The following is a 16,372-nucleotide window of genomic DNA, read 5'->3' as shown; positions in this document are numbered from 1 at the left end:
CAGCTTTACCCTGTGTCCCCCACCTTTGGTTAGAATACAGCCAGTCGGGAAAAGGATGTCATAACACCACTGTGATTTCACTGGTAGATCTTTCACTCCATCGTTATCTTCTTTTGAAAGCTTTTGGCTGTAGCCAACCCAGATGCTAGGTTCTGTTTCCTGGCCTGTCCTTCCTTTCTGCATTTGCACATTATGAATAGTAAGAGAACACGTTGGAAGAAGTTCTGATCTGAGCCACACCCTTGCTGCTCTTATCCTCAGGTGTCCCTTTGTTTTTTATTTTATTTTTTACAAACCTAGGGTAATGACCACGTGTTATCACACCACACTTACTTCATTTCGTTAGCAAAGTGAATGGAAAGAAGAGAAAAGGAATGGGGGGGGGAGGGCTTTTCGCCACCCTGAGTGCTGATTTTCCATTCTCCTTGCCAGTGGGTCTCGCCCCCACATCCTGTCCACGTCCACGATCCCAGCTTCTGCCCGAGCAAAAGAAAGCCAGCGTTGGTTCCCGTGTCGCTGCTGCGCCTCTGTCAGTGCTCCAAAATATAATGGGATCGGTTCTGCCGATTTATCCCACACGCAGGCGACATTACCCAGACACACAGGCCCGAGGAACAAGAGAGGAAGATGCACAACAGCAAGACTGGAGCTAATAAAATTTATTCTCACTAACAAGGGAATGACCTACCCCATCATTCAGCCTGCGGAACAGGACCACTGCTTCCCTGCACCCGCCAGGAAGCACGCAAGCTTAATCAGTGTGCCTTCCTCCCTTCAATTACAGCTCGGGTGCCGGCTGAAGCTGCCCGGCTATGGTCAAAGACTGTAGGAGGGAGACGGGGAACTGGGGATCGATGGGCTGGCCCTGTGGGATTTATCTGCCCCCGACAGGCAGCCACTGGAGGCATCTGGCACTAAGGCCTAGAGAGTTTGGATGGCACATTAGTGGAGTTAAGCTGGCACTGCTCACGAGGCTGAGAAACTTCTCCGGGAGTCCCCCAGGGGTCCACTTAGGGCTACTGGGCTAGCCCCTGGCCTGGCTAGCCACCTGCAGAGTTTTGATTCTTTTGCCAGGCTGGCTCATGGCTCTGGCCTGCCCAGACCTTCCCTCCTCATTGTGCCATGGCCTGGCTGCCTGTCAGAGGGAGGAACTTGGGGCTTTCAGCAGCCGGGCTAATGAGGAGAAGGTCGTGGGTCCAACCCCTGGGATCCACATTGAGCTGCTGTCTAAAAGCTCTGCTCAGTGACCCCTGGGAGGATGCATTGCTAACACTTGCCATTGGTTGCAGCCCGGCCTGCAGAAAGTGTGCTGGGATTAACGCTGTCTCCTGGGAATGGAGTTCAAATTAGTGGCCTTAGTTCCCTATTAGAAGGCTAGCTTGTTATCATGATGAGTGAAAGACCCCTTAGATATCTGGTGGCACTGGGCCACAGTTGGTCCCCAAACACATAAAGATTCTAAAATGAGTGTGAAAAGCAACACTACCATGATCTGTGGCTTTCACTGTTCCATTAACTAATGAAATGAATATTTACTTCAGAAGTTGCCCCACTCCCTCCAGAGCTCCTATGACATGATCGGCCTTCTCCTAGCCTGGTTTCTGCACCCCCCCCTTCTCTTTTCTGAGATGCTTGGAAGCAGGGCTCTTGGTTCTTGGGAACCTTGGCTTCAATTTGCTGGTTTTTTTTTTTTTTCCAACCCTGAGACCCTTTCCATGGAGCTCCTTCAATTCCATATTTATCTAACTAGGCTATTGTGGCTACGGCTTGCCGGCTCCCTCCCTTCCTTTGTGCACATTCATTTTCTCTACAGTCTCACTGGACAAAGACACAATACAGAACTGCTCTGAGATGCTGCATTGGAAGCCATCGTCCCCCATTCCGCTCCCACTGTGTGCTCACAGCCCCTAGTGGTGGGCTGGGAGTGGGGAGCCCCTCACCGGTAACAGCACTTCTGTGGCTTCTTCTTTTTGAAAGTTCAACCCCACCGGGTCAGCCCCTGGGTCCATAAACAGATCTCGGGAACAGAGACAGGAATCACAAGAGAGAAAGTAGGGGCCGCTGGAGAGATGGCTTAGCAGTTAAGGAGCTTGCCTGCGAAGCCTAAGAACCCATGTTCGACTCTCCAGATCCCACGAAAGCCAGATGCACAAGGTGACACAAACGTGCATGGTCTCACAAGCATCTGGAGTTTGACTGCCATGGCTGGAGGCCCTGGTGCACCAATTCTCTCTGGGGGGTGAGGGAAGGAAAATTGACATGGAATAGTGACACCCCCAAAGAGTTGGAGAGTTTTGTTACATAACCATCATTTAAGCACATAAGAATATATTCTATAGCAATAGGCTTCCCAATGAGGCTAAAACGAAGCCTATTCAAACATCCCAACATTTTGCCCAAGCACCCGAGAGCTCTCTCTGCTCACCGCTACCTCCGAGGAGGTAGAATGGAATACACATAGAATTGCCTCCAGGGGCCCAGGCACTCTGTATCAGGCCCCGGTGCATTTATGAACACCTGAGGGGGTCATGGCCATGTTTGAGATATGGTTCCCAATAAGCGGGTGATCATTATCTTTCTGTATTACAGAGCTTTACAACCGCAGTCTGTATTTAGACATGAGCTGTTACAGCTTATCTGATCAATACATCCCTTAAAAAGAAATCTCTCATGCGTAATTCACTGACGACTGCGTTCCGTTAGAGGCTTGCTGTGGTCAGTTCCTAGGGAGAGAGAGAGAGAGAGAGTGTGTGTGTGTGTGTGTGTGAGAGAGAGAGAGAGAGAGAGAGAGAGAGAGAGAGTACAGGCGAGAGAGCAAGCACATGTAGGTGTGTGCATGGAGTTGTAATTAAGGGAGACAGATTCAGAGATGCTGAGCGGAACAAATCCTAAAAGGCCTCTTCCTGTCCCCAGCAGTAGCTCATGTACTTGCCCCCCCTTTTTCTCTTGCCTTGTATCTCAAATTTTGAAAGTTTTACTTCCACTTTCTTGGGGGCACATGGACTTAGGAAAGCCAGTGTCCGCTTAAATGAGCAGCCAGGCACCTACTTAGGACAGGAAGGTTGGTGGTAACCGGATAATGAGCGCCTTCCTTGACTGTTCCCCTGCTGTCCCTGAGCCTTGGAAAATGCCCCTTCTGTGGCTGTTTTGCCTAGCAACCCCAGAGAATGCCCCTGCTTGAGATCCATTTTTTTTTCCCACTCGACCGGGCCTCTGGGGTGCAGTTTCCCTGGAACCCTGTAGGTAACCAGAAGAGCCGTGTTGACATTCAGGCCCTGATTTCCACGGCTGTAAAACGAGTTTCCTGGGTGTGGGATGGTCTCCTGTTCTCTGGAATGGTGGCTGTGAGAGAGAAGGGCAGCGTGCCGTGGTCCAAGCCGGAGAACGCGGAGTAGCTCCCACAGGCAGCTGGTGACCCCGCCCTCTGGACCGATCACCCACCCCCTTCCTGGGCACAACAGAAACAGTGTACCTAAGCTTGTCTAGTCACAGCCTGGGTCTGTCTTCCCCACTAGAAAAGAACAAGTTGGAGACAAACCAACACTTTTCTGTCTTTATACTCCTGGGGCCTCCCCCTAGTGCTTGGCCCTCATGAACGTCCCGAGGCGAATTAGAAAGTGAAGAACTGCCAACAGCATTGTTCATATGCCTCAGTTTCCCCCTCCTCCAAGCAGGGAGCTTAAGAAGGCTAAGGGACAGAGTCTGATGGAAGAAAGGGGCTACCTAATGCTTGGATTGCCTCATTATGGGAGGGTTTTAATTGGATGGGGGTGGTGCCCCAGCTTTGGGGGAATCCCATGGGGGTGCTCAGGACTCTACTCATGAGGCTGGGCAGTACTTTTACTTTCAGGAAGGGCAAGGGAGCTAGTTTAGTGTTGGGAGTAAAGACCCTTCTCTTCACTGCCCACCCAGCAAAGGACAGAACCAGTCTGACTTTGAATCGTCGTCCTACCTGAGGTCCAGAGCAGCCCAGCTGGTACAACTACCCGTGACGCTGGCTCACCTGGTTTGCCTTTGGGGGTCAGTTTGGGCTATTTGTAAACAGTGGAGGCCTGGGATAAGAGGACAACCCACGGGTATGGCCGAGACTGTGTTCCAGGGCTCAGCTAATTGGCCCACAGGGGGATGGACCCGCAGACCTCCGTCTCGTTAGCACTGCCTTTAGACCACTGAGCTCTGGCCTAGCTCTGACCTTTCCATAATAAGGGCTCAATGGAGTTCCTGCCAAAATGAAGCAAGTGGAGGCTGGGCTAAGATAACTCAGTGTGGCAGAGAAGGGGCCTTAAGGAATAGCTTAGGAGTCCCATCAGCTGTGGCCAGGGATGGCTTCAGGTTGGATGCCAACCTACCTTGTCCCTTAGAGTAGTTAAGGATGGCTTGGCATGGCTGTTAAGTTTGATGATTGGGTCTTTACGAGCTCGTCATGGAAACTGGCGTGATTCCTGTAGCCCCTTCTCGGGGAGTTTCTATAGAGATGGCCAGACATGTCTGGGCTCTTCAACTGGATGCTCTGTGGCTCTGCCCCGGAGCCAGGGGGGGACACTTGCCTGAGGAAGGACGCTGGCAGCGTTTCCAGTCCCCTTTCCGTGGTGATGAGGGAGCTTTTCAGAGCGCCAGTCTCTGCAGAGTGAGAGCAATTTCCCTGTAATTGGTAAAGTAACCGTAACTGCTCTGTCATTTGTATGTAGCGACACGTAATTGCACGGTAACCTTTGCCGCCGTGTGCGGAGGAAGCGCGGTAAGCTATTAGATTGTAATTCGGATGTCAGCTCCAACTCCCGTGCCATCTTACCACGGCTGCCGCTCCACTGGGCCACTGGGAGGTCGCTATGGGGCCTCCGGCCCTCGGGTCCAGCTGGGGAGGGGAGATTATGCTCTGCCTGGCCACCTCAGCTAGGAAGGGGCCATTATGGGGAGGAAGGCCAGGGTAGGCATGGGAATCCTATTCTCAATGGGGTCAAATGCCAAGCTGTAGAATGTCAGCCAATAGCAGGAGAGCTGGGAAGTTGTAGATGCTGGGTTCCATCCGGGCCTTCTCATAGATGGAGGCACTGGGTCTGGGCTGGGGCTCAGAATTGTCTGTTGTAACAAAAGTACTCCATCTATTCAATCCGAGAGACAATTCCTTAAACCCTCCATCCCACCTCATGGGCCCAGTATCGACCCCATTCTTACAGCTCTCTAGAAAGTGCCAGCCCCGCACACTGATGGCCCTTGCTCCTGGTAACACTTCTGAGGTAGATGCCATGTACTTCCTCAGTGTTGCCAAGACTCACAAGTTAACCAATCTGTCTCCTGGTGATAGATGATAGTTGGGCTTATCACTCCCATAGCACTGACCAAGGGATGGGTAACTTTTTGCACACATTAAATCACTTAATCATTGCCGTAGTACTATGAAGCATTCCATGTTATGAATGACAAGCTAAGGCACACGGGGTTAAATGACTGGCCCAGGTCTCAAAGCAGAGATGGGATTAAAACCTAGTTTTACACTGCTTGTCATTGGGAAACTCAAGATATTATTTAGTCATTTATCTGTCTTTCCATCCATCCACCCACCCTCCCATTCATTCATCCATCCACCCATCTGTCCATCTATCTGTCCATACTTTTGTCCATCGGTCCATCTACTCATCTATTTGAAACATTTTTTTATTTTTTAAAATATGTTTATTTGCAGGCTGAGAGAGACAGAGAGAAAGAATAGGCACTTCAGGACCTCCAGCCACTGCACTCAAACTCCAGATGCATGTGCCACTGTACATCTGGTTTTACATAGGTACTGGGGAATTGAACCCAGGTTATTAGGCTTTGAAAGCAAGTGCTTTAACCATGAGCCATTTCTCTAGCCCTAAAACACATGTCTTACCCTACTAAGAATGAGGCACTAAGCTAAGCGTACACTCATAGTCCTGGAATGAATGAGTCACTCACCTTAATTGACACCTCATGCATGCCTCGAGGAATGTTTGAGACAGTGGGAAGATGATACAATGTCCTCTTGGTAGGATAACAGAGGAGGCAGAGCATGTGATCCTATTTCCAGGGTTGGGGGGGGAGTCCCACATTCACTTATAATGGATCCTCTGTCCTTCCTCCATAAGAACATAGTTGCAAGCTGGCTGTGGTGGTGCACACCTTTAATCCCAGCACTGGGGAAGCAGAGGCAGGAGGACTGCTGTGAGTTCAAGGTTAGCCTGGAGCTAAAGAATGAATTCCAGGTCAGCCTGGGATAGAGTGAGACCCTGCCTCAAAAAAAAAAAAAAAAAATCAAAACAAAACACAAATGTGAAACAGAATGGAGTTTCTTTTTTTCCTTCTTTCTTGTTTAAATTTCCTTTTTTCTCAAGATAGTGTCTCACTCTAGCCCAGGCTGACCTGGAACTCACTCTGTAGTCCCAGGCTGTCCTTGAATTCCCACAGTGGTCCTCCTACTTCCGACTCCCAAGTGCCAGGATTAAATGTGGGCACCACCACACCTGACTCAGAGCTGTTTTCGAATGAAGAAGCACCCCAATGGTGGTGGGGTGCTTGTGGAGTGACCTGTGGGGTAGCCCAGCCCTGGGCCTACAGACACATCTGGATTCTTGTTACAGCCAGGTCTGGTCTTGTGACTGTGGCTCTAATCATGCTGCTAATGGGGCTCTGGGGAGGCAGCCAGGGCCAGAGCAGATACTGTGTACCCCATTGCTTGAGTGCTTAGGAATCCACAGCAGCCCTCACCTGTCTAAGGCCTTCACCAATTATCCCGGAGGCTGGGCATCTGCTCTCGAAGCCTCCACCTGGCTCCCAGTCTGCTGGCCCCGGGAAGCCCCGTCCTGCGCTCCTTTGCTTGGGCTTTAATTACCCTGTGGCTGCAGCTCAGGAGCATGTATTCCTGCAGCCATTCTGCCCCCAGCTCTGGGTGGATTTCACTAACAAATGTGCCTGAGATAGCGTCCTCTGCTGAAGTGCTTGCAGGTCGCAGTGCCTCTCCCGTTGCCTCACCCGACCCTCACTGCCGTCCTGCCTTGTGATTTAACAGTCAGGGAAAGTGAAGCTTAGAGAATGGTAGGAGAAAACTGTCCCGTGAAGCTGGACAGCAACTCCATGGCTATGCAAAGCCATCCGGCGATATTTTTAGGTTATTTATTTATTTGAGACAGAGAGAAAGAGGCAGATAGAAAGAGGAAGACAGAGAGAGAGAGAGAGAATGAAAGAGAGAGAGAGAATGGGTGTACCACAGCCTCTAGCCACTGTCAACGAACTCCAGATGCGTGCGCCACTTTGTACATCTCTGGCTTTGCATACGTCCTGGGGAATCAAACCTGAGTTCTTTTATCTTTGCAGGCAAGGGTCTTGACTGTTAAGCCATATCTTCAACCATCTTATGATTTTTTTTTTTTTTCCTCATGACTTCAGTGTAGAAGGTCCCTACCTCGTTGCTTCAGCTTTGGGGAGACAATGGGGAAGGCTGACTCCCACAAAAGCTGGAGGACTCCAGCAACCTATGCTTAGCCAACAGCCTGGATCATACCTCCATCACCCGGGGCTCCATTCAGAAGGAGAAATGGAGTCACAAGGAAGCCAGGGTCGGAAGGTGTCATTGCGCAGGATGTCACCTCATGGGCCCCAGCTACCTCCTCGGCCTCCCTTTGATCTGAAGAACAGCTCTGGGGAGAGGGATGGGTGTCGTGGTACAGGTGCGGAGACTGAGCTCCTGCTTCCTGATGGGGCCTGGCAGGGAGCCCCGTGATCTGAAGATGGGCAGATTCCTTACTTCCTTCCAGTCAAAACATCCCTCACCTGGGCCGCTTGCTGCATGATGTGCTGTGGATGAAGGGACTCAGAGGCTGGCGACGTTCTGCCTCCCACAGAGCATGACTTAATAATACCTGGATGCTGCGTGTACACTCTGCTTTCATAGTTGATTGTTGAATTGCTTGCGTTATTTTGCCCAGCCAAGGAAAAGAAGTTCAGTAACTTTGGCCACTCAAAAATGCTAATCTAGGGGCTGGGGAGATGGCTTAGTGGTTAAGCGCTTGCCTGTGAAGCCTAAGGACCCCGGTTCGAGGCTCAATTCCCCAGGACCCATGTTAGGCAGATGCACAAGGGGGTGCAGGTCTCTGGAGTTCATTTGCAGTGGCTGGAGGCCTTGGCGCACCCATTCTCTCTCTCTCTCTTTCTATCTGCCTTTCTCTCTCTGTCTGTCACACTCAAATAAAAAAAATAAAAATATAAAAAATAAAATAAAAATGCTAATCTATGAGATGAGAAGCCTGAAGCTTTCCCTGCCCCAGGTTGATGGGGGGGAGCAGTGGGGAGAGGTACAGGTATGACAGTGAGAGGCCATGAAACATGGGCTCCATCTCTCCCTGCCTCAGTTTCACCCTGTGCAAAGTAGATAATCACTCCGCCTCAGTTACTTGAAAAGATGAGCCACAATGGGCCAAGGACAAGCTTTGCCTGCCGCACGATGTAGGCCAAGGATCCTTTGTAACTGGAAACAGCAACATTTAAGGGCCATGAAGATTCTTGGTACCCCAGGCTACCCTGGAAACATCTGGCATGTTGCCGTGGTTACATCCAGCAAGGACTAGGCATCAGCTTCCCTTACCTTAACCTTTCCTTTCTCTCTTCTATACATCTCTTTTACCTCGTACTACCTGTCTCATTCCCTATTTTCTCATGATGGGAAGGACATCATTGAGACTAGTCTTAAACTTGATTCCTATTATTATTTTTAGCAGGGGGTATTTGTTCTGGCATGGTATCTACATGTGCTCTGCACATGACTGCCTAGGGCTTGTCCATACTGCCCCTTGTTCATCTTAGCTGGCCTTGACATGACAGGAGCTCAGTACATTGTCCTCTGTCCCCAAGATGAGTGATGTCTGTCCACCTCCTTCCTGGCAGGAAGCAGAGGAGCCTTAGGCTCTGGAGAGCCAAGTTGGCCATTTTCACAACGCTGTGCTGGCAAGAGCCCACCTGCTGCTCTCCAGATGACTCTTGTTTGGCTGGAGTTTAGCCTTTTAAAAAAGCGACACCTTGTATTTGATTTCACTCTGAAATCAAATACAAGGTTCTCTGAAAGGCCCAAAGACGTTTACACCCCTGAGCCTGATAGGCCTTAGGGAAGCCCATCAAAAAGCAGAGGTTGCTTTCTTCGTCTTCCTAGAATAAAAAGTAAAAGAGCACAGGGAGTTGGACTAAATCTTCTGAGGCCACACAGTACTTCCAAGAAAGGGTAGAGAATACAGTGAGTTCCCAGTACCCTGGAGAAGCCTGAGCCAAACCAAAGTCTCTCAAGGGTGGGGTGCCAGGGGCTCCCTCCAACCACTGCAGAGGCCGGGCCCCTTCTTGCTACAACAGAATCTGATGGGGCCCACACTATTGCATGGGGACCCCTGCAGGGCTGTTGTGAGAAGGGGGAAGAGAGAATGGAAACACTGTGGGCAACTGATCCCCCGAAGCTCTCTTTCCAGACCTCTGACCCCCCTTGAATGCCTGGAGATGGAAGCGTTGGGTCGTATAGCTCACAGGATACCGGGAGGTTTGCTGCCCAAGGATGCTAATGGGTATTCTGCTAAAAAGTGCTTGAGGAATGAGTTGCTTGGGACTAGGTGAAGCATATTTCTCCCTATAACTTTTAGTTATGAGTCTCTTCGACGGGACTAGGCTATTTCCCAGGAGTTTGCCTGAGGGGTCCCTTTATAGAGAGCGACTTGGGGTGCTAGGTTTCACAACTGGTACTTTAGTCAAGGCTAAAGTAGGCGTGACAAGGCAATGGCCGCCTCTGTTTACTGTAGCTTAGGAGCCACAGACAGCCTCCCCTTGCTCCCTTTTCCCCTGGTCATCACTGCACATGCCTGTGCTGTGATTCCATTATTCATCCACACTTTATTGTGCCTAGACTCCATTGTGGTGAAAAGAAACCACAGGGATCTGCATGGGAGTTTTTTCAATTATTATTATTTTTGAGAGAGAGAGGGAGGCAGAGAGAGAAAAAGGGAGGAAGGGGGAATGGGCATGCCAGGACCTTCAGCCTGCTGCAGATGAATGCCAGATGTGTGCGCCCCCTTGTGGCGCATGTGCAACGTTGCATGCATGTGTCACTGTGTGTCTGGCTACGTGGGACCTGGAGATTTGAACATGAGTTCTTAAGTTTCGCAGGCAAGCATCTTAACCGCTAAGACATCTCTCCAGCCTGGCAGCTGAGCTTTTTTGTTCATATAAAAATAAGGGTATACACCAGATGGTTCATTATTGTGAGGTCTTCTACTGTAGAATTCCATGGCTCTATACTTCCGCCATTTGCCCTGATGTTCCCTCCTAATATTTTCCCCCTGTTTGATTTTTCAGCTCCTGACCATTGACGATAACTTCTGTGGCTTGGATATGAACGCGCCCCTGGGAGTGTCCGAGATGGTGCGTGGTATTCCCGTCTTCACGGAGGACAGGGACCGCATGACTTCTGTTATTGCCTATGTCTACAAGAACCACTCTCTGGCCTTCGTGGGCACCAAAAGTGGCAAGCTAAAGAAGGTAGGAACGAGGCACATTGGATCTGATTATTGCCGAAACAGTCTGTACCCTGTGGGGAATGGAGTCTGTCCCCCAGTTTCTGACTGTCATAGGACTGGTGGGCCGGTTAAGACAGGTTTGAGCTGAGGAATAGATTGCTGTTCACGTCATGATGATCACGTGTTCTTTCGTCCTGAAAGGGTTGTCGGAATGGGGCTGTTTGAGTAGGTGGATTTGCCCTTCCCTAGAGCTGGCGTGCATGCAAGAGCTATTAGCCCAGACTTGCTAGGTTGTTCCAAATGGTGTACTCTGTTCCACTTGGCCTCATGCCCCTTGGGCAGGACTCTATTAGGTTTTGGTGGCTGCAAAAGGTGGGCTGGGGGGTGGGGAGCGATGTTCTTCTTGCTCCAGCCCTGCTGGCTGGTCCATCCATCTGGAATCTATTCAGAGAACAGATGGAGGAATGTGCAGACTGGTTTCAGAGCTGCTAATGGGGCTAAGAGCCAGCTTGTGGGATGAGAAACCCGGCTGCCATGGAAGCCTAGATGTTGTGTAAGGATGGATAGAATCATACGGTCTGAGGGCTTGGCCTGTGATCTTACTTCCCGTGGAAACTGACTGGGGGACCAGGTGGTTTCGGCCCACTGGCAGTGTTGGAAGCACTTCTCCAACCAGACACGTTCTCAGTTCTGGCTTCATGGGGAGTTGGAGCTGGTCCCATAGCGTGCCCTTCTCAATGGGGCGAAATGTCTTTCTGATTCCATAAGCCAGAGTCTTGGGTTCCATTGGCTGGTTGTTGCTTTTGAGTCCTGTCTTGGAAATTCTTGGTGATTCCCTGTGAAACTCTCGTTTGACTTAGATTTCCCTTAGGATTCTCCAAACCCTGTGGGATTCAGAGTAAGTGAAGAGGCACTGCCCCAGGGGAAACTGAGCCCTGGTCCATCCTTTTCCTTTGATTGGTGTCTTGGCGTTAGCTCTGGATGGTCAAAGTTGTTCAGCCGGCCTGCTGTGGAATAGCACAGCAAGGGTTAATTTTCTGTGAACTTGATTCTTCATACACAGGCTGTGTGTCTGGATGTGACAAGGCAAGAATAGAGTGAGTGTGATGGGATGATGTGTTTTTGGAGTCACTTTTTTTTTCCCTCGAGGTAGGGTCTTGCTCGCTGTAGCTCAGGCTGACCTGGAATTCACTATGTAGTCTCAGGGTGGCTTCGAACTCATGGCGATCCTCCTACCTCTGCCTCCCACGTGCTGAGATTAAAGGCGTGCGCCACCGTGCCTGACTTGGAGTAATTTGTTGAATATCTGAAAAACAATGTACTCCGCTAGAAAGTTGTGGCATTTGATAAGAGGTATGCATTCCCAATTTTGTGTCTGGTTTCACCAAGGAAGAGGGACCCTCCTCAATTTCAGTGTCACGGTAGAAAGATAATTTACCCATTGTCGGTACATCTTCAAGAATTACATTTCATTGGTCTCTGCCCTTTCCGTAAAGAGCGCAGTAAACATAATGGAACCTTTTCCGGCTGCCCTGCATCCGTGTGATTTTTACTCACATGTGAAACCAAGTTCCATGGACGCCTAGAGAAGATGCTGGGAAGTGTGGGCGTGCTGTCCCACAGAGCTCCCGTGCTTGGTCGCTGATGCCTCACGGGCTGGTTCTTCCTCTCCTGGCCCTTGTCATTCATCACTGTGTCTCTGTGGGGAGAGCAGCTGACTCTAGCACTTTCCCTCAGTCTGACGCTCCCAGCTTCCAGCAGGCTGGGAAATCAGCTGGCTAAACTTGCTGAATTTGGGTCCAGTGGACCTCTGTATGCACTCAGGAGAGAAGTCCCCGAGTTTTCTGGCAGATAGGCTCCTTGTGGCTGTTTTCACTGGTTGTTCAAGACGGTTGTTCAGATGGCCAATTTTTTTTTTTTTTTTTGTGATTATTCAATGAGTTCAGTTTGCTAGAAAAGTGAATTCTCAATCCCAAAGGCATTACTGCTGTGTGAGGGTTCTAAGAAGTCCCTGAAGGCTCATGTGTTAAAAGGCTTGGTTCCCAGGGTGGCATTATTGGGAGATGGTGAAATCTTCGAAAGGTGGAGGGCTGATAAGCCCCAAGGTCACAGGGGAGTGCCCTTGAAGGGGACACTTTTCCCTTTCTTTGCTCTTTTGCTCCCTGGCTCATGATGTGATTATTTTATTCCTACCACTTGCTCCTGCCACGACACACTGACTTGTCGCTGGTCCACATCAATGTGGCCTAGTGATCTTAGATGGAGACCTCTAAAATTGTGAGTCAGGTTACCCCTTTTCTTTCCCCAGGTTCATTGTCATTTTATGATACAGAGTCTTTGAATGTCATGATGGTGGTGGGTCGCTGACTGATACAATGACCATATATGGCCCGTAAAATGAAAGCCATGTTAAAACAGTTTTACCTGCTGCCGTGGAGGAGTCAGCCTTGACAAGAATGATCACTTAGGCAGGGCATTTTGGAGAGCTTCAATACTCCTCTCCCGTGAGCCTCATCTCAGTGCAATGGAGATGCCGTTTTCTTTATCACCCTAAAACATTGTCACCCACAGAATTTCCTCCCAGCCACCAGCAGTTTGGACTAATTGGCAAGACAATATATACTCTGATTTTTTTTTTTTTTTTTTTTTTTGTCATTGCTGGAGCTGGAGTCAGTGAGGGATACATGGACAGTTCAATGCATGTAATCCACGTTGAACAGATAGTTATTGGGAACAAACAGCATTTTCGGGCCACAGCTGCACCGTACACCTGAGATGGCTTGATGTGGTCTGTCCTGGGGGTACAGAGATCCAGCACAACACAGCTTTGGAATAGTGAGGACACCTCAGGAGTCTCAATGACCAATGCTCAAAAGTCACCTCTCTGGAGCCAGGCAGGGAAGACAGAGAATAACCCAGTGGGAGACTTGGCGCTTGCCCTGCCACACACAAGCTGGCATTTCTCATCTTTCCATCGGGTAGGATTTTGTAAGAACCACCCCAGTTTGGCCACTTGGGATATTTTGTTTAATTTCCTGAGCATTAATGGCGGGGCCGCTGAGGCAGAAACGTTTGAAAGCTAGGGAGCAGAGAGGTCAAATCAGGGGAATGAGCCAGTGGTTCTCTTGGGGAGAGGCATGCCAAGGAAGCAGCCAAACTTTCTGCTCCAGGGGTTCAGAGTGGCAGCCGCTTAATAGCTTTGCTTGGGTCCAGAGTCCACTTCTGCAGGCTCAGCACACGGCCCCAGCTAAGAGAACTGTCTGAGTTGGCAAAGGCAGACTGGGCCGCCACATCTGTTGTTTGAAATAATAAAAAGCAAAAGTGGCCCGTTTATTTATTTATTTTTCTAGACAATAGAATTTCCCACCGCCCGTAGCTCACGGGGGCAGGGGGTGTACCACTCCCCTTTCCTTGTAATAACTCTGACTTGCTTTCCCCCCAGAGGTTATCAGACCCATGGCCACCTTTCTATGTAGCGGCCCGGCCGTGGTGGGTTGGTTGGAGGACTGTGACAAGACTTTGTGGCAAGTTTTGTGAGTGACTGAGCCCAGGGTGTGAGAAGAATGGAAATCACGCAGCAGCTGTAATTATAGAGCTGGCTTCTTTGAACCCTGTAATAACCTCCTGTGTGTATGAAGGGCCTTTCAGAAACTTTGCAGCAGCATGCCACGGGACTTGAAGTGGGCTGGGTGGGCGGAATGGGGCTCAGGAGTTTGCTGAGAGTGAAGGAGTTGGCCGTGGGTTTCAGGGACCCAGGAGCTAGACTACAGCAATCCATAGGCTACACTCAAAATTACTGACTTTTCATTGTGTTTGAAAGGTATGGGTCCAAATTATTGGCAGCCTTGCCTTTGATGACCATAATTTTGCTCCTCAAGTGCACACATCACACGAGGCAAGGGAAAAGGAGGTGAGCAAAGTACCAATTGGGATGTCTTTTGTGTTTTCTGATGTGTGTGCGTGCGTTTGACTGACTTTTCCCATGGCAAACACTTAGAACCATGTTCTATTAAGAAATCTGGCATTAAAAAAAAAAAAAAGCCACAGCCATCAGAAAGTGCTAAGGAACTTAGGAGGAACCTGTGAACATTTCAGCCTCGGGTGGAACCTACAAAGCACACAAGGTCATGACTTGCTTTTGGGGTGTTCTGTGTACATCCGAAAACCTCCCACCATGTTGAGGCTGCAAGGTCAATGCCATCCCAGAACGATGAGGTTTGCTCACTTAAATCTTTCCCTTGCTTTTCTTTCTCCTTGTACGTATTTTATGCTTGCAGATCTGCAGTGAATTACTGCGTGACGCCAGCACGGGAGACTCATGTTCACTGTGAGTCGCACCACCGTAAACTTCCGCCAGAGGTGTGATCGCTCCTTTCTGGTGTGCTTGTGTTTTTTTTCCCTGGGTGTTTTTGCTAGGCTACACTGTTTGGTTCCTGAGGGATGGAACACTCCAGAGTGTTGGTTCAGCAGAGCTCTGGCTCTTCGCTGGGAGCCTGTGTTAGTTACTTTTCTCATGTACTGTGACCTGAATTCTTGCCAAACAGCACCTGTAGGGAAGAAGGGCTTGTTTGGTCTCAGAGTTCAGGAACTGGCTCCCATGAGGGACAGGCAGGGACTGGTGGGATCAGCCCCTGCCCACGGCAGCGGGAGTTGTTGGCTTGTATTTCCACGGGGCAGGGCACCGAAAAAAAGGAATGCCAGGGCCCCTAGGCACTGTAAACAAACTTCAGATGCATGTACCACTTTGTGTATCTGGCTTTATATGGGTACTAAGGAATTGAGCCCAGGTCATTAGGCTTTTCAGGCAAGTGCCTTAACCACTGAGCAATCTCTCTAGCCCTTCCTTCCTTCCTTCCTTCTTTCCTTCCTTCCTTCCTTCCTTCCTTCCTTCCTTCCTTCCTTCCTTCCTTCCACCCTCCCTCCTTCCCTCCCTCCCTCTCTCTCTCTCTCTCTCTTTCTTTTTTGGTTTTTCAAGATAGGGTCTCAATTTAGCCCAGGGTGACCTGGAATTCACTATGTAGTCTCAGGGTGGCCTTGGAATCACAGTGATCCTCCTACTATTGCCTCCCAAGTGCTGGGGTTAAAAGCATGTGCCACCATGCCCAGCTTCCAGCTCTTTTTTTTTCTTTTTCTTTTTCTTTTTTTTTTTTTTTTCAACATAGGGTCTCACTGTAGCCCAGGCTGACCTGGAATTCACTATGGAGTCTCAGGGTGGCCTAAAACTCATGGCAATCCTCCTACCTCTGCCTTCTGAGTGCTGGGATTAAAGGTGTGTGTCACCACACTTGGCATCTTTATCTTTTATTTTTTTTAAATATTTTTATTTATTTGCTTATTTGTCTGTGTGGGTAAGAGAGAGAGAGAGGGAGGGAGAGAGAGAGAGAGAGATAATAGGCACACCAGGGCCTCTAGCCACTGCAAATAAATGTCAGATGCATGCACCACCATGTGCATCTGGCTTACGTGGGACCTGGAGAATTGAACCTGGGTCCTTAGGCTTAGTAGGCAAGTGCCTTGACCACTAAGTCATCTTTCCAGTCCTCTTTTTCTTTTTGTTCAGAGCAGTGCTGTAGCCTGTGGTATAGGGCTTCCCAGATTCAAGGTGGCTCTTATGCCCTCACTTAATCCTCTCTGGTAGTGTTCAAAACCACCACCAAAGGTATGCCTCACTAATATACTTGGCATTTATTATTTATTTATGAGATTGAGAGAGAGAGAGATCAATAGAGAGAGGAGTATGGGCACCCCAGGGTCTCCTGCCACTGCAAATGAACTCCAGATGCACGTGCCACTTTGTGCATCTGGATTTACATGGATACTGGATAATTAAACCCAGCCATTAGGCTTTGTAAGCAAGTGCCTTTAGC

At 49.5% G+C, this 16,372-nt stretch overlaps 1 protein-coding gene across 1 annotated transcript in view; it reads left to right on the top strand.

The window, feature by feature from the left end:
* The window catches only part of Plxna4 (plexin A4), a 533,417-nt gene that overhangs the window by 95,227 nt on the left and 421,818 nt on the right, over positions 1-16,372 (top strand). Inside the window, exon 3 of the mRNA XM_004661200.2 lies at positions 10,345-10,527. Within this exon, the coding sequence (XP_004661257.2) occupies positions 10,345-10,527 (183 nt within the window). The remainder of the gene's footprint in view (positions 1-10,344; positions 10,528-16,372) is intronic.

The sequence above is a fragment of the Jaculus jaculus genome, chromosome 10, assembly GCF_020740685.1.
Source record: "Jaculus jaculus isolate mJacJac1 chromosome 10, mJacJac1.mat.Y.cur, whole genome shotgun sequence".
Classification (NCBI taxonomy): Eukaryota; Metazoa; Chordata; class Mammalia; order Rodentia; family Dipodidae; genus Jaculus; species Jaculus jaculus.
This window is presented reverse-complemented; position numbering and strand designations above follow the sequence as displayed.